Here is a 19,974-nt window from a genome sequence, read left to right on the forward strand (position 1 = left end):
AGGTGGAATTTCCTACATGAAGGCAGAGAACATCCAGGTTGAGATGACACTTCATGTGCTCATTAGGTTACAGACGGAATGAGACGTTATTTGTTCAAACTGGCCAGATATGCGGTTCTAGATGACACTATGAGGTGTAAACATCCTGTCCGTATCAACTTTGAGATGATCCTTCTTCAGAAGCTCCTGCTCAGGTTCAGGGGTTTGGATCCAACCGGCCGATGCTCCGTTCAAACCGAGCGTCCTGTGACGTCATGACGCAGCTTACGCTGCGTCGTCACACCCGGAAGTGATGCAGAGTCAGGAGACTCGGACGACAACAACAACGGCAGTGCGGCTGTGACCGTGGGCGGCGGAAGGGACGCGTCCGGCGGGGAGTCATGTGGATCCAGCCGGAGGAGGTGCTGCTGGCCGGGGCGCTCTGGGTGTCGGAGCGGGCCAATCCCTTCTTTATCCTGCAGAGGAGGCGCGGGCACGGCCGCGGCGGGGGGCTGTCCGGTGAGTCCGCATCCGGGGCCGCTGCTGAACACTCCCGGCCCGGCCCGGCTCGACTCGGCTCGACTCGGCTCGGCTCGGCTCGGCTCGGCTCGGCTAGGTTAGGTTAGATTAGGTTAAAGTAAGCCTCCGACTCTTAGCTTTTTACACCTGAACCATCTCCTTGGCGCCGTGCGGACAAGACCTGATCACAAGTTATCGATCAGTCGGACGCCTCCCGTCCGGTCCGAGACCCGACCCGGACCTCCTGCCCCCCTGGTCCAGGCCGGCTCTGCGGCCGCAGCTGGAGCGTCGGATCGGATCGTCGGGCTGCCGTAGCAGGACCAGAAGTCACAAGTCTCCCAAATAGCAAGCCAGCATCCTTACCACTATCAAGGTGCTGAGAACCAGGTCCAGTCAGAGCTTGGAAATTTACCGTTTGGACCCCTGTCCAAAACAGGCCATCATATGTGAGGGGAAGAGCTGTCCACCTGACGGGGGCAGCTGGACTTTCTCTCGTTGGAGATGGGAGTGGGAGCGTAGACCTGCTGGGGGTTGCCGGTCCAGGTGGGGAGGGTCGGTGATGTCGTCGTTAGAACCTCCACCAGTGGTCTCGGAGTCTCCGTTGAGGGTTTCTGTCCCCTGCAGATGTTCGAGTCCTCGCTAGTTTCAGTTCCACGTTCGGAGGTTGACCTGGTGACCTGCAAAGGGTTCGGGGCTGGTGGGGTCTCGTGATCCACCTCTGGAGAACCCGCTATTGGACGTATCGCCTTTTGATGGGGAGCCGTCTGGGATGATAAGCACCTCCATCAGAGTGTCAGACCGTCCCTGTGATATCACGGGTCTAGATCACACAGAAGAACCTCTGAGCTCTGATGACGTAGGAGTTTAGCGTGTCGTCTGACCTGTTCATGCAGGACATCTGCGTTACCGTTGTATCGTTCTTCCCGTTTTGATCCTGGTTTGTCTCTCCACCTTCTCACTCATGAACCCGGGCACCTGAGCAGGTCTCTTGGTCGGGACTCTGGATGTGGTTCTGGACTCCAGCGCTAGAGTGGCTCCTTACAGGATCCTGCTGCAGACGGCTGACTCCCAGATCTACTGGAACATTGCCTGTGGTGAGTCTGGACTCGGCTCCGCCGAGGGAAACCCTAGTTGCGTGCGCTGCGCTCGTGCAGACTCCCGGACCCTCGGAACCGTCCGGACTGGGCCGCGAGGGTCCGATCCAGACCGGACTGTGTAGGACTGATCCAGACCGGAATTTCAGGGGCCGACCCGGGGCGGACTGACCGGACTGTGGTAACCGTCCAGACTGTTGTGGATTCAGGCGTACTTGTGTGACCCTCCGCTGTGACTGGCAGGTGCGTCCAGGAAGGAGATCACGGAGCACTGGGACTGGCTGGAGTCCAACCTGCTGCAGACGGTCTCCATCTTTGACAGCGACGATGACGTGACCACCTTCGTCAGAGGGAAGATCTCGGTAAGCCGGGTCCTACTGACTCCTCGGAGCGCCCGTGCCTCCCCGCCAGCCGCTGATATCGCTCCCTGCAGGGAATCATCGCCGAGGAGAACCGTCTGAAGCCAGGGTCGGAAGAGGAGGAGGACTGCGGGAAGTTTCGGGAGGCGGAACTGAAGATGCGGAAGTTGTTTCGGATGCCGGAGGAGGAGAAGCTGGTGAATTATTATTCCTGCAGCTACTGGAAAGGCCGAGTGCCGCGGCAGGGATGGCTCTACCTGTCAGTCAACCATCTGGGCTTCTACTCCCTGCTGCTTGGAAAGGAAGGTATGCCCCAGAACATCTCCAACCAATCCATGTCTAATGAAACCTGGAGACAGGAGGAGCCGGGGCACCAGAGTCCAGACTGCAGACCTGGAACGGGTCAGAATGTCCTGATTTCTGTGGCTGGGCTTCCAGGCAGTCAGAGTGGGGCTGCGGTCTCACAGCAAGAAGGGTCCTGGTCGGATCTCCGCAGGGTATCTGCCGAGTGTCTGCGTTCTCCCTGCGTGGGCCTGGGGTCTCTCTGGGATCTCCTCCCACAGTCCAGAAACAGTCAATACATAGTTCTGTAGATATAATATAAATGTAGTGAATTGAAGACTCGGTCAGTTTCTCCTGGAAGCTTCGAGTGTTTCTGTCAGAGGAGGTCAGTGGGGAAAAAAGACCATTTGACCTCCTGTCCCTACCAGAAAATCCTGCTGTGTGCACCAGGAGGTAGAGCTTTTCTTTAACCACCAGATGTATTTGCTCGCAGCAGAGGTGCTTCTTTAGGCAGCAGGAGGAATCTTGGGACCGTGACCTCAATCAGATGGTTAACGCCCTTTGTTCCCTGGCAGTGACCCTGGTGGTTCCCTGGACCGAGGTCACCCAGCTGGAGAAGAACGCCAAGCTGGTGTTCCCGGAGTGCGTCCGTGTCAGCACCCGCTACACAGAACATTACTTCTCCATGTTCCTGAACATCAACGACACCTTCAAATTGATGGAGCAGCTCGCCAACATCGCCATGCGCCAGCTGCTGGACAATGAGGCGTTCGCCGCCGACCTCTCGCTGCCCAAAGCCCCCAAGACCCTCAAGAATGTCTCTGCACTCAAGAGGTCCGCCCTCCGTCATTGTCCCCAAACGTCCGACCATCGCACTCACCTTCTCCTCCTTTGACCGCAGGGACCTGGACGCGCGGGCGAAGAACGAGCGCTACCGCGCCATGTTCCGTTTGACTCCGGACGAACGTCTGGACGGACACACGGACTGCACGCTGTGGGCGCCCTTCGTGAAGATGCACGTCGTTGGACAGCTGTTCATCTCCAACAACTACATCTGCTTCAACAGCAGAGAAGAAGATGTGTGTCAGCTCATCATCCCTCTTCGAGAGGTACGTGACGCGCCTCGTCGCTGTCGTCTTCGCCAGCTCCACGGCGACTACCAGCCGGGAAGATAGTGACAGTGAATGAACGGCCTCCGATGACATTTCCGCCGTAATCATCTCCTCCTCAGGTGTCCATAGTGGAGAAGGCGGACAGCAGCAGTGTCCTTCCGTGTCCTGTCTCCATCAGCACTAAGAACAAGATGAACTTCTTGTTCGCCAACCTCAAAGATCGGGACTTCCTGGTTCAGCGGATCTCAGATTTCCTGCAAAGGACGCCCGACAGCTCGTGGGGCGACGGCAGCCCGTCTTCTCTCACGGGACTCTCGGTGGGTATCGGGAACATCTCGGCGCGGTGAGTCTGGCTTGCGGCTCGCCCTCCTGCTGATGGGGTTCGTGTCCGTCCTCAGGGGTCCGTGCCCTCGTCCTCGTCCGCAGACTCCGTCCACAAGGGGCATCATTACCATGCTGGTCTGCCCACGGCACACCAGGGTCTGCTGCAGCTCTACCGGCGTGACGCTCCAGAGGACCTGGGGCCCAAAGCTGTGAGTTTGAGTCCTCGGCGGTCACGGACAGGTCTTGGGACTCCACCTATAGGGCCAGCGCGGATGGGGCTGGAGGGATGTCTGCCGCTCATTACGGTGTTGGCGTAGTGGTGGTCTGGGGTCCACAAGGGGTTGGCATGATCCAAGGTGGGGCTTTGACTCTGGCCATGGTGCTTCATGGGTTGCAGATGAAGGAGAAGATGAAGGAGGAGGCATGGAACATCCACTTCTCTGAATTCGGACGCGGCGTCTGTATGTATCGGACCTCCAGGACACGAGACCTGGTCCTCAACGGGATCCCGGAACGCCTGCGGGGGGAGCTATGGCTGCTGTTCTCTGGTATCTTGTCAAGCACCTTTCCCTCACCCTCTCGCTGGCTATGCGCGAACTCATGGCTTGCTTCGTTTCCCATAGGAGCCCAGAATGAGATGGCGACCCACCCTGGCTACTACTCTGACCTGGTGGACCAGGCCATGGGTCTGTGCTCATTGGCCTCTGAGGAGATTGAACGTGACCTTCACCGCTCGATGCCTGAACACAGAGCCTTCCAGAACGAGACCGGCATCGCAGCCCTGCGCCGCGTCCTCACCGCCTACGCCCACCGCAACCCGGGCATCGGATACTGCCAGGTCACCTCGCAGCTCACTGATCTTAGGGGACTGAGGGCCCTCAAGAGGCCCCGCGGGTCCTAGCAGATTTCAAATTAGTGGATAACAACCGAGGTGGTCATCTGGAGCTTTGGGCTTCTGGAGCCCTCGTTACCTCTGTAGCCTCATGGGGGTCAGGATATCTAAGGGTCCTGAACCTCTTGGGTTCTCACGAAGCCCGGACCCCTGGGGCCCCCTATCGTCTCTGTCCTTTTGTGGTGCTGATCTCTAGTGGCCCTTGTCTTTGAGATGTTACATTGACACTGATTGTCGTTGTGCTCCTCAGGCAATGAACATCGTGACGTCTGTCCTGCTTCTCTTCTGCACGGAGGAGGAGGCTTTCTGGCTTCTGGTGGCGCTGTGTGAGCGCATGCTGCCTGACTACTACAACACCAGAGTTGTAGGTCAGTGACAGGACCTGTGAGCTCTCAGGAGCTTCTGTGAGCTCTCAGGAGCTTCAGCTCTCCTCAGCTGTGCTCACGTGCAAACTGAATGCCAGATGTAGATGTCAGTAAAAACCCAGAATTGTATGGATTCAGAGCTTCTGAAGGTCTCAGTTCTCATCTCAATGTCCAGCTCCAGTGTCAGTCTTCAGCCCCGTGCTGGTGTAACGTCCTCCAGCAGATGGTTTTAGATAACCAGGGGTCCAACGATACGTCACCATGGCAACATGAGGGCTAGGAAGGAAGTTCAGTTGCCGTGTTGTGATCGTCAGGATTTATGACGTCAACAACCGATGGATGATGGCCATCGACTCGTTAGTTTAAAAACCATGGACCTGCTGACACACACAAACACACACACACACACATACACATGGACACACACACACACACTGGATCTGGTGTGAGCCCTGACTCGGTGTGTGTGTCTGCAGGAGCTCTGGTGGACCAGGGGGTGTTTGAAGACCTGACCCGGGTGTTCCTGCCCCCCCTCCATGAACACATGCAGGAGCTTGGGGTCATCTCCACCATCAGCTTGTCCTGGTTCCTCACGCTCTTCCTGTCCGTGATGCCCTTTGACAGCGCTGTGCTGCTGGTGGACTGTTTCTTCTATGAGGGGGTGAAGGTCATCTTCCAGGTTGGTCGGCATTTCGATAACATCCCCAAACATCGAGGTTGACCCAAGGAGTCACAGTAAGTGAACACTGGATGAATGCAACCCGAGGTGAGGGCCTCCTCTCCCCTGCAGGTGGCGCTGGCGGTCCTCCATGACAACATGGACGCCCTACTGGCCTGCGGTGACGAAGGAGAGGCCATGACCATCCTGGGCAGGTACTGGTCCCGTGACCCGTGTTCAGTGTGAAGGCACAGGCAGATGAGCCTTCAGAGATGGTACCGCAGTGGGTTAACGGTCCAACTTCTGCCTCTGAGCAAGAAGGTTCCAGGTTCTGTTCCAGCAGTAGAATGGGCTGTGTGTGTGTGTGGGCAGGTACCTGGATAACGTGGTGAATAAGCAGACTGTGGCGCCGCCCATCCCTCACCTTCATGCGTTGTTGACCAGTGGAGATGAACCCCCTCCTGAGATTGACATCTTCGACCTGATCAAGTCTTCATATGAGGTCACACGTCATGGAGCGCTATCTAATTCCTGGACTTCGGCCGGTCTAATCGCTGGTTTCTGTTCGTTACACATGTAGAAGTTCGGCAGCCTTCGATCCGATGTCATCGAGCAGATGAGGTTCAGGCAGCGGTTGAAGGTCATCCAGTCCCTGGAGGACACAGCCAAGAGAAGCGTGGTCGGTGTGACGCTGAGTGCTCATGCTAACGCGCTGAGGCGGACAGGGCCCTGACGGGTGTGTGTCGCAGGTACGAGCGATGATGACCGAGTCGGCCTTCAGCATCGAGGAGCTGGAAGATCTTTACTGCCTCTTCAAGGTGGGAACCTTCTGACGCTCTCAAACATCTGATCTGGTTCCCGTTTCTTCAATGGAAGCTAATTCTTCCGTTGAACTTTGCACGAAGTGTTTTGCTGGAGTGTTTACTCAGCTGCCGGTCCATTAGGTGTTGATGTGATGGCTGGTGTTGACAGACGGCGTGCAGGTCACTGACCGGCGCTGTGACTGTGCTTTCAGTCCAAACACATGACCAGCTGTTACTGGGGCTCCGCCAGCTCTGCCGCCGAGCGCCACGACCCCAGCCTGCCCTACCTGGAGCAGTACCGCATAGACGCCAGCCAGTTCGCCCAGCTGTTCGCCGCCCTCGGCCCCTGGGTCTGCGGGGGCCACACCGCCACGCTGGCCTCCCGGCTCTTCAGGATCTTGGACCAAAACCAGGACGGACTGGTGAACTTCAAGGAATTCATCACCGGACTCAGTGGGTTCACACGCCGCAAACGACAACTCGCGGCTGGATTTTCCAGATGTTCCTTTCGCCGTAGATCCGAAGCTCTTGACCTCCGCTGCGTCCCTGCCGCTGGTTACCGACGAACAGGGTTCCCACGCGTCCTGGAAAACCCCATCCGTTTGCCCATCATCTCCTTCCTGACATGACGAGGGCTCAGATGTTAGAGTGTGCGCAGTGTATTATAAGACAGATAAGATAAGATAAACTTTATTGATCCCCATAGGGGATCACAGCAGCCTAATAGTTATAACGTCAATATAAGTAATAAAAGTAAATAAATATGAATTGAAATAGAAATAGAAAGGCAGAAGATAGCAAGACAAAAAAAATCCACAAATAAATAGACAACAAGGTACAGCGAGAGTGAAAAAAACAAAAATTGAAATGAATAACAATAGTGATAGAGTGACAAAAATAAATAGAAGTAAATAGAATAAACAAAGATAGGCAGGATGTGTGCGGGCTGGGACAAACAAGGAGAAGAGAGACAGCAGAGGCGGGTGATGACCTGAACGTGGAGTGATATTGTGGAATTGTGGAAGCAGCACAGGTGCACTCAGACCGCTCAGAGGTGTGTGCCGTGGTGTGTGTGTGGTCCTGCTGTGGTCCTGCTGTCTTCGGCGGTGACGTGGAGGCACCGCGCCCCACCTGACAATCCTCCGCGGTCACATCCGAAGGCTCCTGTGCGCCGTAAGAAGAATTGTCCCGATCAGGCCAAGTCTCACCCCTGTGAAACACAAAATGGGTGTGTTGAGATGCTGTCCGGAAGCACAGACAGCGGCAGAGATTAGACCCTTTCCCCTCTCCATGACTGTAGCTGTAGATGTTCAGACCCCAGGGGAAGAGAAGCACCTGGAAATGAGAAGAACCGTCAGTAAAAACCAAAGACTTACACGTCGAGCCGAGCCACCTCATCGCTAACGTTGTTAGCGTAGCTGATGGGATTTAACTCGGCTAATTAGCGTTTTACAGCTATCAATCAGACTGTGTTTGACACGCAGCTCAAACGTCCAGACAGGCGCATGAAACCACGGGAAGCAAGGTGAACGCGTTCTCGGTAACCAGTGACCCGAGGAGTAAGATACGAGCCGATCATAGACATGGTCTGCATGGGACCTCTGGGGGAGGGAGGAGGAACCAGAGAACCTGTGTGTTCTGAAGCGGCTTGAATTGATTTTTATAAACTTGTGGGAGATGCCTCCCGATTGTCGGCAGAGACCGGACGATTGTAGCGTGGAAGGATGAGGAGAACCAAAGATGGACCGGGGGTCAAACCGGGTCACCTGAAGAACAGCTCACATGTTCGGAAAAGGAGGTTTGTGAGCAATGATGTCATCAGAGCTTTGTCTGTGTGTGTGCGTGTGTGTGTGTGTGTGTGTGTGTGTGTGTGTGTGTGTGTGTGTGTGTGTGTGCTTGCACAGGTGGGATGTACCATGGTGACATGACAGACAAACTGAAGCTGCTCTACAAACTCCACCTCCCACCTGGTGAGACGTGTCAAGCAGACGGTCCATGGCGATGTGGAGATCCACCTAACGTGTTTCTGTTGCAGTTCTTTGTCCCGAGGAGGCGGAGTCTGCTCTGGAAGCCACACACTTCTTCACTGATGACCTCTCTGCAGGTGAACACAGGGACACACACAAACACACACACACACACCTAACCTTTCAGCCCTACCTAATAATAGAGAATCTGAATAGCAGACCAATGACTCACTGGAGCTTCAAGTTCAGTCACCATGGAAACGTGTGGTAAATATTTGTTCCATCATTTTGAAAACAGTCGTGTGGAAATCCGTTCCAACGAGATCTCCGAGGGTTTGAGTGGCGCCCGTGTTTCTGCTCAGCATGAACAGACCTTTTACTAACTGGATGTTTCCTCTCCTCTTCCTGCTCCATCTGTCCTTCCAGAAGCTTCCTCCTCTCTGTCTAGTCCAGACTCACCTGGGCAGCAGGAGGTGACCTCAGGTTTGTAAATTTGTGATGGGAAGCCTTTGTTGGGGAAATAACGTAACCTCATGTCAACAGGCCTTGGCCTGAATGACCCACAGAGTTCCCTCACTGTCTCTGGAGGTTCTGCACCTTATCGCTCAGAACATCTCCAGATGCTTTGAGATCATTGTTGGAAAAGTGACAGAGACTTCAAGCCACTGAAGACTAGCATTGTCCTGTTGGAGACCCATGGTTCCTGAACGCCGCTGACCTGTGACTAGTAACTGGGGACTGGTGTCTCGTAACCGGGGACTCAGGACCACTGACCTGTGACGAGTCAGCAGGTTCTCACGACCGCTGACCTGTGACTAGTAACTGGGGACTGGTGTCTAGTAATCGTGAACTCAGGACCACTGACCTGTGACAAGTCAGCAGGTTCTCACAACCGCTGACCTGTGACTAGTAACTGGGGAATGGTGTCTAGTAACCAGGGACCCAGGATCGCTGACCTGTGACTAGTAACCAGGGACTCAGGACCGCTGACCTGTGACTAGTAACTGGGGACGGGTGTCTAGTAACCGGGGACCCAGGATCGCTGACCTGTGACTAGTAACCAGGGACTCAGGACCGCTGACCTGTGACGAGTAACTGGGGACTGGTGACATGGGTCATTTCCCAGGGTTTGTCTCTTACCAGCACCTGTCAGCGCCTCATGGCGCTGCGGTTAAAGCCGAGAGCACTTTGCTCAGCGGCAGTGGGGAGTCGAGTGCCCGCGAGGCAAAGACGCGGTGCAGGAGATGAGGTGATGAAGGCGGTGTTGGTGACGATGGTGATCGGAAGCATGTTGTCTTGGCAGGAGAGGAGCCTCCGGACGCCGGGGAGGAGCTCAAAGGTAAAGCCGTCATTGTTGTGACCGTCGCCACACTTGATGCCACGGTTGTGGTTGTCAGGGTCAGGGGGCTCTCCGATTGGTCGGCTGCTCCAGAGTTAACGCTGACACTCTGCTCTGCCTCGTTGGTCCCAAAGACAAGGTCAAGGACTACAGGTACTACCTGAGGATGTGGGCCAGAGAGAAGGAGCCCCCCAGGGAGACCATCAAGGACCTGCCCCGCATGAACCAGGTCAGACCTGGTCCCCACCTGATCCGGACCTGCCCCTGTGGGTGTGTGTGTGTGTGTATACAGTGTGTGTGTGTGTGTGTGTGTGTTTCAGGAGCAGTTCATCGAAATGTGTAAGACACTGTACAACATGTTCAGCGAGGATCCAGGTGAGCAGGCCCTCTACCACTCCATCGCTACAGTGGCCAGCCTGCTGCTGCGTATCGGAGAGGTGGGCAAGAAGTTCAACAACCACGGCGGCCGAAAGGCGGGCCCGGCCCCGCGCCCCGCCGAGCCCCCGCCCAGCGTGTTGGTCCGGCCCGCCGCTGAGGCGGCGACGGCGCCGGACTCACCGGCGGAGACGCAGGTGTTGAGGGCGCTGGCCGACGCCCAGCTGGAGGCGGCGTCGGACGAGGACACCAGAGACGACACGTCAGCGTCCTCCTTTTCGCCGGGGAGCTCCGGCTCTCCGCAGTGCGAGGACGTCAACGACACCCCCGCTCTGATCGGCCGGGGCGACCGGAGGCGGGGCAGCGTGCTCGACACCGATTGGTCCATCAGCTTCGAGCAGGTTCTGGCGTCGTTGCTGACCGAGCCGCCGTTGGTGGATTACTTTGAAAGGAAGAGAGACGTCCGCTTCAAGATGGCCTCCTGCAAGGCGCAGCGAGCCGTGGAGCGCCAGACCAGTTCTGCCTCCGACCACGAAGCCCCCCCGCCCGCCGTCTAATGTCTGGCCTCGCCCGCGACACCACTTCCTGTTCGGAGCGTCCTCTCTTTACTCCGCTTATTTAACCCAGGAGCCCAGAAGCATCCAGGTGGACTCGGAAGGACCCGGAACGCCCTCGGGGACCCCGAGCGCCGCCCGCGTCCAGACTTCCTTTTGAACCTTCGTTCCAGGAAACATTTCTTCTCGGTGTCTCTGAAGAAACGTAACGCGTTTGATCATTAATCGTATTCATGTTGACGGCCGAGTTCGCACGTGCAGACTTTCGTTTATTGGCTCTTTGTTTATCTCCTGAGACTTCCTGTTCAGGCCGATGACTTCAGAGGGTCCTGTCCAATCTTTCTATTGATTTGTATTATCTCCTGTAATAAGGTCAACTTCTTCATATGTGGCATCATGTACGTGAGGTCAAAGTTTACCCGTCGCAGCACTTTTATGAAATAAAAAAGTTTCTTGTCGATTTGAAAGTAAACCCATCCAAATCAACTGCCTGATCCGGATTGGACATGGCTCACTTTTATTGAAAACTTTGTTTAACCTACATTTCAAAATCAAGAACGGGCTCCGAAGGAACATGCGGATTCACTGCAAAACAGGAGCATTCGTCTGCTGTTCATCTTCTAGGTTCACGTCCTAGTCGACCAGACGTCCAGATGTTCCCGGTCGACAGTCAACCGAGACGGCCCGTTCCCCGTCCGAGTGTCCTTCTCCCAGCGACCGGATTTGTTTCTCCTCCCTTGAAGACGCTTCCCGTCTCATCCGAGAGGTTGAACGTAAGTGAAGAAGCCCCTCGGATGACAACTTTTCACCGGAATCCACCACGAGCTGGAGGACTGAGAACCTTCACAGCTTCACCTGGATCCTCTGAGGCTCTGGAGGGTTCGCGTGTTCTCGCCGCCAGGGGGCGCTGTCGAGCCGCCCCGAAGCACGGAACCACTCCGAGAGACGGCCGTGACGAAGTCCTCGCTTGAAATAGATCGCGGGAAACAACTGGAGCCGCCGAGCCTCCGAGCCTCCGGTCCGCCATGTCTCAGGTGTTCCACGTCGTCCGCTGCTTCGAGTGTCACACGTTCCAGGTGCAGCAGGTAAGGCGCGAGCACGCGCTGAATACGTGAGCAGTGGCTTAGCTTACAGGAGCCGAATCCACAGCCGCCGGTCTAGCGGCTACCGGCCGGGCTACCGGCTACCGGCCGGGCTAGCGGCTACCGGCCGGGCTAGCGGCTACCACCCGGGCTAGCAGCTACCAGCGGGGCTAGCGGCTACCGGCGGGGCTAGCAGCTACCAGCCGGGGCTAGCAGCTACCAGCCGGGCTAGCGGCTACTGAGGGGCAGATGAAGCTTCATTCGGCTTGTCGCCTTCCAGCCAAGTGTTTCGCACAAAAGCTGATTTGTAGATGCTTCCTGTGCACACGGGCCACCTACCGGTCAAAGAGGGCGACATGAGTATTTCATGCATTTAAAGAGAACGACGTTCATCTTTATGTATTGTAGTTTTAAAGTGTGAGTGTTTTGACAATGTCTGGGATGATTCTTATGAACATTGAAATGTGTGACTGTGGGCGGTTGTATTGATTTTTAGTTATGGACAGTATTTGTTCAACCGTGTTAGGATCCAGGGGGTTTCTGGACTTGGAGATAACTTCTGCTCTAGAGAAACTCTCACTCGGCACCGGAGAGGCCGGGATGCACTAGTCTGAACAATTGAGGGTAAATGCCTTTCTGCCTCTCCCGATACATGAGCGGGTCGTCTGTCCAGCTAACATTTGTTTCTGAGAGTTAGCTTTTTACTTTTACTATCTTTCACATTGGGTTCTTCTGGACTCCATCACTGTGGCAGCCAAGTGGGACCGTAGTTTGTTTCCTGAGAAGCAGAAACAGATAATGGATGCAAGAGTTAAACAAAAGCAAAAGAAGACCAGATCTTTCGGCCACGGTCTGCGACGACGTTGGTGCCCCAGTTACCGGAGATGGTGATGAATTTGTTTCATGTGACATTTGCACACTCAGATATGAGTCGTTTCACTGCTTCGTCGGCTTTTGTAGGACAGAAGAAGCCTATTGTTTTAAATCCGGGGTCGAGTAATGTTGGAAAGCTCATTATACTTGAGCTCTGCAGCGTGTGGAGCTTTTCTCAAAGGAGCTTGATAAGGGGCTCTCTGAGGTGTCTGGCCTTTGGACTTGTTGTCGTCACCACTTCTTCTCGGAGCATCTTCTCCACCGTTTTGAGTAACAGGATCACCTTTAAGGTGGAAACTCTTTTCTCCTCACAGTGCTTCATGAAATGGAGATAAGACCAACAAGCATCCAGTGACATTATTGTTCTCCTCGGAGGTCGGCCCGGGGACGTCGTTCTCCGAGCCGGCCATTGCTGCTCCCACGGGCTCCCCGATGGCCAGTGAGTCTCATTAGCATTGCAAAGGTGCTGTTCTACCTCCTGGTTTCTACCTCCTGGATCAGCTTCAGTTGGGCTTTCCCCATCTGCTCCTGAACAAGTGCAAGCTTATCCTTTAAACATAAAATAGAAATAAAGTCAGTATGAAATGTGCACCAATGCAAAGCAATAGTGCATGAATAGATGAAAAGTAAAACAGAAGTGAACTAAGGGAAATCCCCCACCAGCCTCCTGGCCTTTGCATAGATCGAGGACAGCACAAGGATTTCACCAAGACCCTTCTTCACAAGCAAATGCAAGGTGTGCACAGTGCTAACCCTCAGAGTGTTACCACAGCAATCATGTTTGTTGCACCATCGGTGACGAACCAGGTCACCTCAGGTTTAATGCCCCATTCGCCTATGAGGGATGTTTCATTCATAGCCGTGCGTGCCTTTGGGAATGGTACTACTCCTAGTACACCTGACCTGACACGGGTTTCTTCATGAAACCAGCGGCCGAAGCAACATATACATCCATGTTTGAGGCTGTCCACATATCTGGGGGCACTCTAGCATCTTTAACATTTTGGAGCTGTTGTTTGGCCTCCTGCTTCTCCTCATATTTGGCCTCGACCATTGCCTTCACAGCCTAATGGAAAAGCAGTGGTTCAGTTCTGACATGTAGACTAACACTGCAGTCATACAGACACACCTTCTTTGTTGGGATTACAGAGGTTGAATCCAGTTTGGCAACAAATGCTCCAAATTCCTGATCCTCCACAATGCTGAAAGGCTGGGTGTCTCCCATCATCATGGAGACCACGGCCTCATCCAGCTCCTCCTCCTCGTTCACTGGCAGAAAAAAACAGAAGCTTTGTGAACACTGGATCATCAGTTCTGTCGGTGCCATTATCATTGCTGTTGAGAAAACAAAGACGGCCTAAAATGAATGAAGTAATATCTTATTATAGTAGGATGTATAATTTTTAATGGGACTCACCTTTGCAGGGTGCACCTCCATTGGCCCTAGAATTTTCCACGCAAGGCTCAAAAATGCCTCAGCATAGAAGAGGTGTTGTCAAATCTCTGGCACACAAACATTTCACCATGACATAGACAATGATTGGCTCGTATATCGAATTACAAAAATAAAACGTGTAGGCCAATAAAATTAGATAAAAAAAACTACTTTGTATAAAGGTGTATATTAGATAGCCGACCATAATATACAAGCAATATTACTAAACACATGCCTTTTTTGGAGGAATGGGATCAGTGTTCCCATACTGGAGAATCTCTCTGTTATCTCTGTGCAGGCTCCATGAAAACAAGTAACTTGCAGGAAATCTCACTGAAAACTCATGCAGAAACTCCAATACTACGCCTCTAGTAGTGAGGGGATCCCCCGACGTTTCAATGCATTTCTAAATCTCACTCAAATTCCAACCACTTCCCGAATCAGCGACCTTCATTCGTCATCAATGACGTCCCTGCTCCCAAAACCATACAAGCCTCCAGAAATACTTCCTGGATTACTGGACACCTGCGCCAAAGCATCGGAGCTCTCCGTCTCATCACTGCCAGCAGCTACCAGTCGGGCTAACAAGGTTAGCGGTGAGTTAATGGATGTCAGGGGTTATAGAGGCAACAGAGGAACCTGGAGAACCGTCATGAAGACATTTTGAGGGGAAGGAGACGTTTGTCTGAAACAAGGCTTCTTTTTCTCTTTTATAGTATGAATGATCATTGAAAACTCGAAACAGTGACAGTTATTCAGATTCAGTAAAGTTGTGAGGTTGTTGGGTGAAAATCTACTAGATTTTATTAAAATGGAGTTGTATTACTGCTGGGACTGTGACTGTTAAGTTCTTAGCTTGGTGAACTTTGTCGCCGTTTTGGTTGACTGCGAGGCATAGCTTCTCCAGGCCTTGGTGTGCATGGTCTCAAAGTGAGTGTGCGTGACAATATGTCTGGCAAACCCTGCCGTGGTCTCTGGACTTCTTCAGTTCAAGACCCTCGGGAGTTTCTGTTATGTGGGGTTTGGTGTTGGTCTCAGCTGAGATGGTTTGTTTTCCAATTGAAAAGGAAAAAAATCAAGTCCAGTTTCCAAGACAAGCTCTGACACAGATGAACCTGGGCAACCAGGCAGACCTGAAGAACCTGAAGGTTCTCGACTGGACAGAGGCCCGGGCCCGGTCTGATTCACCGGCAGGGTGAGATTTGCTCTGACCGGATGAACTTTCTTTCATTTTACCTCCCACTGTCGTCCTCTGACCACCAAGAACATGGAGGTCATCCAGTGAACCCTGATTTCAGTGTGTGTTTACAGGGTGGACTCATGCATGAAGAAATCTTCACATGCAAATCTTGGTATTTTGCTGTGGTCCCTTGATCGCCTGCTAAAGGTTTTGATCAGGTGGACCTCAGTTAGAGCTGTTTGCTTATTGCTGATGAAGATCTACCGAGTCCTCGGGACCTCGCGTCACTGACAGGAGGAAGGAATCCACTGACCAATCAGAGTCCAGCTGGCGGTCAACTGGTCGATGAGATGTTTGCTAATGATCCTAACCTGATTAATGTGCTCGGAGTGAGATCACAGAGTGACGCGATGGATCTTCTGCGTGAAGGTTTCCTGACCTCGATAAAGTGGAAGCTCGAGTTCCACCAGAAAGCAGTGACGCAGCTTTTCGCTGTGACATTTCTGTGTGTCAGGTGAAGAAGGTGAGAAGGTGGAGCTGCCGACTGTGTGGAGAGAAACAGTCCTTGCTGAAGGTTTGTTAATCTCCGGATCGACTTCATTTCAGTCCTCAATGACAAAGTGCTCATTCATGGTGTTTGTGAGTAACGCTCCTCCACCTGATGCTGCCGGCCGGACAGGAGTTTGGCCGCGGCTCCGGAGCGGACTGCAGGCGGCACGTCCAGAAGCTCAACGCCGCGAGGGGCGCCGCCGTGGAAGAGCAGGATGCTCGGTCACTACGGTAACCACACACACACCTTCGAGATTTGTCATCTGTTGGGCTTTGAGCGGCATACCTTTCCCACAGAACGCGTGAAGAGGCGGAGCCCGACCCGCAGCCGGACCAGGTGACCCGCACGTTTCTTTGCACCGGAACCGAACCCGAGCGCATTCTAAAGGAGGCGTGCGTGTGCGTCCTGGCAGGTATCCGAGCGGATGACACACACTCCGGGGAGCCGCTGGAACAAGTATCTACCGACGCAGGAGGAGGAACGGCAAGAGCCTGTTTGGACGGCCAGGTCTCTTCTCACCCTAACCCCCAATGATGGGTCAAGGTGTACTTGCGAAACATCTCAACTCTGATCTCTTTTCTGACAGGGACCAAGCGTTGACGGACAAAGAACATCAAATTTGGAGCGATAAGCAGGTGACCGTCGTCCCCTCTTGCTAAGCTAGCAAGCTAACAGGAAGCTACTTCCGCTGCGGTCTGTCACGACTCCGCACCGGGTGTTGATGTGATAACGGAGGAGGTTCTTGCTCTGCGGTGTCCCTGCAGGCGGCCCGGACTCCCCAGGAGGCTGCGGCGGGCCTGCGCCCCCCCCTCGCTAAGCCCCGCCCACTCTTCCCACCCATGTTTGACAGCGGAGATGACTTTGATGTCACACTCGACCTCTGAACTCTGGCTTTGGTATTTTATTGATCAGTAGAGAAGCAGAATAAAGGGTACAGTTATCTTTCATCTATTATTGATGGATTAAAATGAAGGCGAAAGTAAATGCAATCGGTCAGATATAAAGGACAGCTAAACATGCAACTGCGCTGGAAGGGCGTCTCGGCCGTGGCGTCATCAAGGCTGCCCGGGGCGGGGCTGCTTGGCGTACTGGATGGCGTCCAGGGCGGCGCCGATGTCAAAGCTCTTGGCCTGCAGAAGGCGCGTGAGCCAGCCGCCCTCGTCGGTGAAACCCATGGACAACATGAGGGACAGGGACTCCACCAACCGGGGGTCGGCCTCTGCGGGCGGAGAGCATCGGTCAGAGGTCGGGAGCAGAACGCACAGGATGTCGCCGCACGCCGTCTTACCCTGAGGCAGGTGTGGATAATGAGCCGCCTCACTCAGGCCCGAGGGACCCGGCCCTCCGTCCACTTGGACGTCCTCCCGGTCCCGGCCCTGCAGAGACTGCAGCTCTCCGGTGGAGGGGTCCACCTCGCGGGAGCTCAGATGGGTCCAATCCTCGTCGGAGTCTCTGTTCACCTGGCGGACGGGTGACCGAGACGTCAGCGCCCTCTACATGCTCATGTGACCGCACGCCACGATGTCACTGCTCCCGCCGCCCACTAACCTTTGTGTCTTTGGCCTCACCCTCAGCACTGCCTCCATCAGTCTCCATGTCTTTACCCTGAGGGGTCGGCGTCACCTTGGTCCTCTGCCCCTGGTGCTCCACGTCCACGTCCACATCGATTCCTACAAAGAAACCCCACTTCACCTTTCTGAACCTGAACGTGTTTTCGGATGCGGCGGTGATGTCGCTCACCCAGCGGGCTCAACATGGCTGCCACGCCCTCCCCGATGTTCTTCAGGAAGTCCACGTTGGCTTGAGAGTCTGCTGGGGTTCAAACATCTGTTACCACACCATTCAGTACAGGTCGCCACTGCGGCGGGCGGCGGCACCGACCGGAGGGGGCCTTCGTGGACGCCTGAGCTCCAGCCTGCTCCTCCCGGTCCGGCACGCGATCCTGGTCCTGGTTCTGGTTCCAACACTCCCATCCGCAGTTCCTCTTCTTACCCCACTTCAGCCGGGAGAACCACTGCTGTTGAAGGAAGCGAAGACCCCGTGAACCCGCTGGCTTCAAGCTTTCTCTCCTCTCAGGCAAAGACCGGCGCCATCGGTTATTTTACGGGCCGGTCGTGCGGGCGGAGGGCTTCTCCGCTCGGACCCGGTTCCGGATACCGGCGGGGCGGGTCGTGAAACTCACCTGCAGGGGGTGCCATATGGGCAGCAGGGCGTGCTGGGTGTGCTTCCCCTGAGCCTGGCAGGCGGAGCAGAGGTCGTAGTTGGGACACACCGAACACCTGAAGCGAGTCCCGGCCACGGGGCCGTCGCAGCCGTCGCAGATGACGTTGGGGTGGACCACGGGGGGCGCCGGGAAGGGGTGGGCTGGAGGCGGAGCTCCAGGGGGAGGGGGGGGGAACGGAGGGAAGGCGTGGAGAGGGAATTCACGGCGGTGCTCCTTCTTCTCTGCAAGAGTTCAATCACATAGTATGCGAGACATCAGGAAGGTTTCCTCTGCTCTCGCCAACGTCTGACCGTCTCGCTTCGCCACCCTGTCCCCCGGCTCTGGTGTGCACGTTGCAGCAGCGCTACCTCTGATGTAGATGTAGAAGGTGGCGCCCTTCATGCACGCCTGGCCCATCGACAGCTCGTCATCGGAGGAAAACGCCACCAGGTCTCCGTCCTCATCTGAAACACAGCACATCTGTGGGTGGGAGGCCATCACAAGGTGGGCTCCTCGGTCCACTGTTGGTGCCTACAAACTATCCCTTTCCCCTTTACTGGCTTCTCGCAAACCAGACAGAGTTCGAAGGGAGGCCTACATAGAGGTACAAGTAACTGCCTGCAGACCCAGCGGACCTCCTCCACAGGGTCTTCAGGCCATTTGGACCTCCGGAGGTTTCGGCTCAGCATCTTCCTTTCTGGGCTCAATGGGATCTGACCTTTGAACCGAAACGGTCGCAGAACCCTGACCCGGCTCCGACCCGGCCTCCAGCTAAGAACCCTGACCTGGAAGGATTCCATCGTGTCAACTTGACCAGAGGTCCAACAAGTTTCCTGCCGCGGTTTCCTAAAGTAGAGCTCACGGCTTAACCGGTCCGACCAGCTCACAAGACACAACTGCGCTCAGAGGCGGAACCGGAGCGGAGCGGAGAGGCAGCCACCTTTGTAGAACATGTTGAAGGTGGAGGTCTTCAGGGAGCCGAAGACGGACGCGGTCTTCTGGCGCAGGAACTCGAAGCTGCCCGTCGAGAACTCGTCCACCGTGAACTTCCGGATCTCCCGGGCGTTGTCGTCCCGACCCAGCAGGTAGGCCTTCACCGTCAGCGCCATGTTTTCTGCTCCGAGACTCGAACCAAACACGAACCCAAACACGAACCCTGGACTTTGTGACGCAGCGACAAAATCGGCCCGTTTTATGTTTACTTCCGCCCGACGCGTCACCGGAATGTAAATATTGACACGGACTCTGATTGGCCCAGCTGCACAGCCCCGCCCCCGGCGACCAATGACAGGCCGCGGGATGACGAAGCGTTTTCCAATCAGGGGATTTCCCCGCGCGGTTCCGCTTCACCTCAGGAGCCGGAGAACATTCGAGACGCAGCTCGGAGCCGGTTGACCTGCTTCTGCTCCACATCAGCTTCTGCAAACACCACCATCACCTTCTCCGTCTCTGAGAAGACAAAAGCCTCGCCGTGTCATGGGTGGAGGATGTCCTGCTCCATGCAGCGCTTCAGGGGAGGCTTTGGTGTGAAACTGGAGGCCTGCCGGGTCAGACTCGGGCTGAGCTGGGCTTCGGCAGGCCGGGGCAAAACCGGGTCCTGGGGTAAAGTGAGGGCAGAGGAAGGCTCTCATCATACGTTCAGATGATCGGGTTTCCACGGGGAGATTTAACGATAAGGCCCTCCGGACGTGGTGTGTTTTGCCACCGGCGCTCGGACCTTCTCTGCCGGCGCCGAAGGGCTCCGGGTGAAAACAACCAAAGTGACAGAAAAAACATCTGTGGAATCGGAGGTGGAGCCGAACACACCCCGACATCAGCGGCCGCCTCGTGTCCGCGGCCGATCCGCCGTCACGCCCGTCAGCTGACTGTGACTCAGGAATGGAAACACACGGTCACGGGCTTCACGTGTCCCTCCGCCCACACAGAACCGCCGGAGGTGCTCATCACAGCTCCGTTCAGGATCTTTGTCGCCGCCGTCAAACTCCACCGCGGGGTCAAAGGTCACACAGTAGGAAGACAAACGGCCAAT

At 55.1% G+C, this 19,974-nt stretch overlaps 3 protein-coding genes across 4 annotated transcripts; 2 read left to right on the top strand and 1 right to left on the bottom strand.

The window, feature by feature from the left end:
* The first annotated feature begins 288 nt into the window (after nucleotides 1–288).
* tbc1d9b (TBC1 domain family member 9b) lies at nucleotides 289–11,089 on the top strand. The gene is made up of 23 exons (XM_086178791.1): nucleotides 289–498; nucleotides 1,482–1,592; nucleotides 1,836–1,954; nucleotides 2,026–2,257; nucleotides 2,809–3,067; nucleotides 3,135–3,342; nucleotides 3,465–3,662; nucleotides 3,744–3,878; nucleotides 4,067–4,217; nucleotides 4,293–4,507; nucleotides 4,812–4,929; nucleotides 5,403–5,605; nucleotides 5,717–5,799; nucleotides 5,957–6,086; nucleotides 6,165–6,263; nucleotides 6,334–6,402; nucleotides 6,600–6,840; nucleotides 8,292–8,357; nucleotides 8,423–8,491; nucleotides 8,781–8,837; nucleotides 9,658–9,693; nucleotides 9,828–9,922; nucleotides 10,014–11,089. The coding sequence occupies exons 1-23, from the start codon at nucleotides 381–383 to the stop codon at nucleotides 10,623–10,625; spliced, it is 3,624 nt and encodes a 1,207-aa protein (XP_086034917.1). The 5' UTR covers nucleotides 289–380; the 3' UTR covers nucleotides 10,626–11,089.
* Nucleotides 11,090–11,570: 481 nt separating this feature from the next.
* Nucleotides 11,571–17,204, top strand: mrnip (MRN complex interacting protein). Its single transcript, XM_086178799.1, has 7 exons — nucleotides 11,571–11,707; nucleotides 15,707–15,766; nucleotides 15,872–15,972; nucleotides 16,039–16,078; nucleotides 16,155–16,249; nucleotides 16,329–16,377; nucleotides 16,507–17,204. Exons 1-7 carry the CDS (start codon nucleotides 11,648–11,650, stop codon nucleotides 16,624–16,626), a joined length of 525 nt encoding a protein of 174 aa, XP_086034925.1. The 5' UTR covers nucleotides 11,571–11,647; the 3' UTR covers nucleotides 16,627–17,204.
* Nucleotides 16,629–19,162, bottom strand: sqstm1 (sequestosome 1). 2 transcript variants are annotated; one of them, XM_086178792.1, is made up of 8 exons: nucleotides 18,886–19,162; nucleotides 18,314–18,409; nucleotides 17,925–18,187; nucleotides 17,624–17,759; nucleotides 17,483–17,551; nucleotides 17,291–17,412; nucleotides 17,031–17,202; nucleotides 16,629–16,961 (listed from the first exon to the last, which is right to left on the bottom strand). In XM_086178792.1, the coding sequence occupies exons 1-8, from the start codon at nucleotides 19,052–19,054 to the stop codon at nucleotides 16,798–16,800; spliced, it is 1,191 nt and encodes a 396-aa protein (XP_086034918.1). In that variant the 5' UTR covers nucleotides 19,055–19,162; the 3' UTR covers nucleotides 16,629–16,797. The 2 variants fall into 2 exon arrangements, with proteins under 2 accessions (XP_086034918.1, XP_086034919.1); XM_086178793.1 differs by having other exon boundaries at nucleotides 17,624–17,756; nucleotides 18,886–19,161.
* Nucleotides 19,163–19,974: the final 812 nt, after the last annotated feature.

The sequence above is a fragment of the Fistularia commersonii genome, chromosome 31, assembly GCF_037954325.1.
Source record: "Fistularia commersonii isolate RoL2024-O1a breed Wild chromosome 31, RoL_Fcom_v1.0, whole genome shotgun sequence".
Taxonomy (NCBI): Eukaryota; Metazoa; Chordata; class Actinopteri; order Syngnathiformes; family Fistulariidae; genus Fistularia; species Fistularia commersonii.

Coding starts and splice junctions, on each gene's coding strand:
- sqstm1 (XM_086178792.1), bottom strand. CDS start 19,054: ATGGCGCTGACGGTGAAGGCCTACCTGCTGGGTCGGGACGACAACGCC. Junction 17,552..17,623: donor GTCCACGAAGGCCCCCTCCG/GTCGGTGCCGCC, acceptor GAACCCCAGCAG/ACTCTCAAGCCAACGTGGAC. Junction 17,413..17,482: donor AGCCATGTTGAGCCCGCTGG/GTGAGCGACATC, acceptor GTTTCTTTGTAG/GAATCGATGTGGACGTGGAC.
- mrnip (XM_086178799.1), top strand. CDS start 11,648: ATGTCTCAGGTGTTCCACGTCGTCCGCTGCTTCGAGTGTCACACGTTC. Junction 15,767..15,871: donor AGAAACAGTCCTTGCTGAAG/GTTTGTTAATCT, acceptor CCGGCCGGACAG/GAGTTTGGCCGCGGCTCCGG. Junction 15,973..16,038: donor CAGGATGCTCGGTCACTACG/GTAACCACACAC, acceptor CCTTTCCCACAG/AACGCGTGAAGAGGCGGAGC.
- tbc1d9b (XM_086178791.1), top strand. CDS start 381: ATGTGGATCCAGCCGGAGGAGGTGCTGCTGGCCGGGGCGCTCTGGGTG. Junction 3,663..3,743: donor CTTCTCTCACGGGACTCTCG/GTGGGTATCGGG, acceptor GTCCGTCCTCAG/GGGTCCGTGCCCTCGTCCTC. Junction 3,879..4,066: donor AGGACCTGGGGCCCAAAGCT/GTGAGTTTGAGT, acceptor CATGGGTTGCAG/ATGAAGGAGAAGATGAAGGA.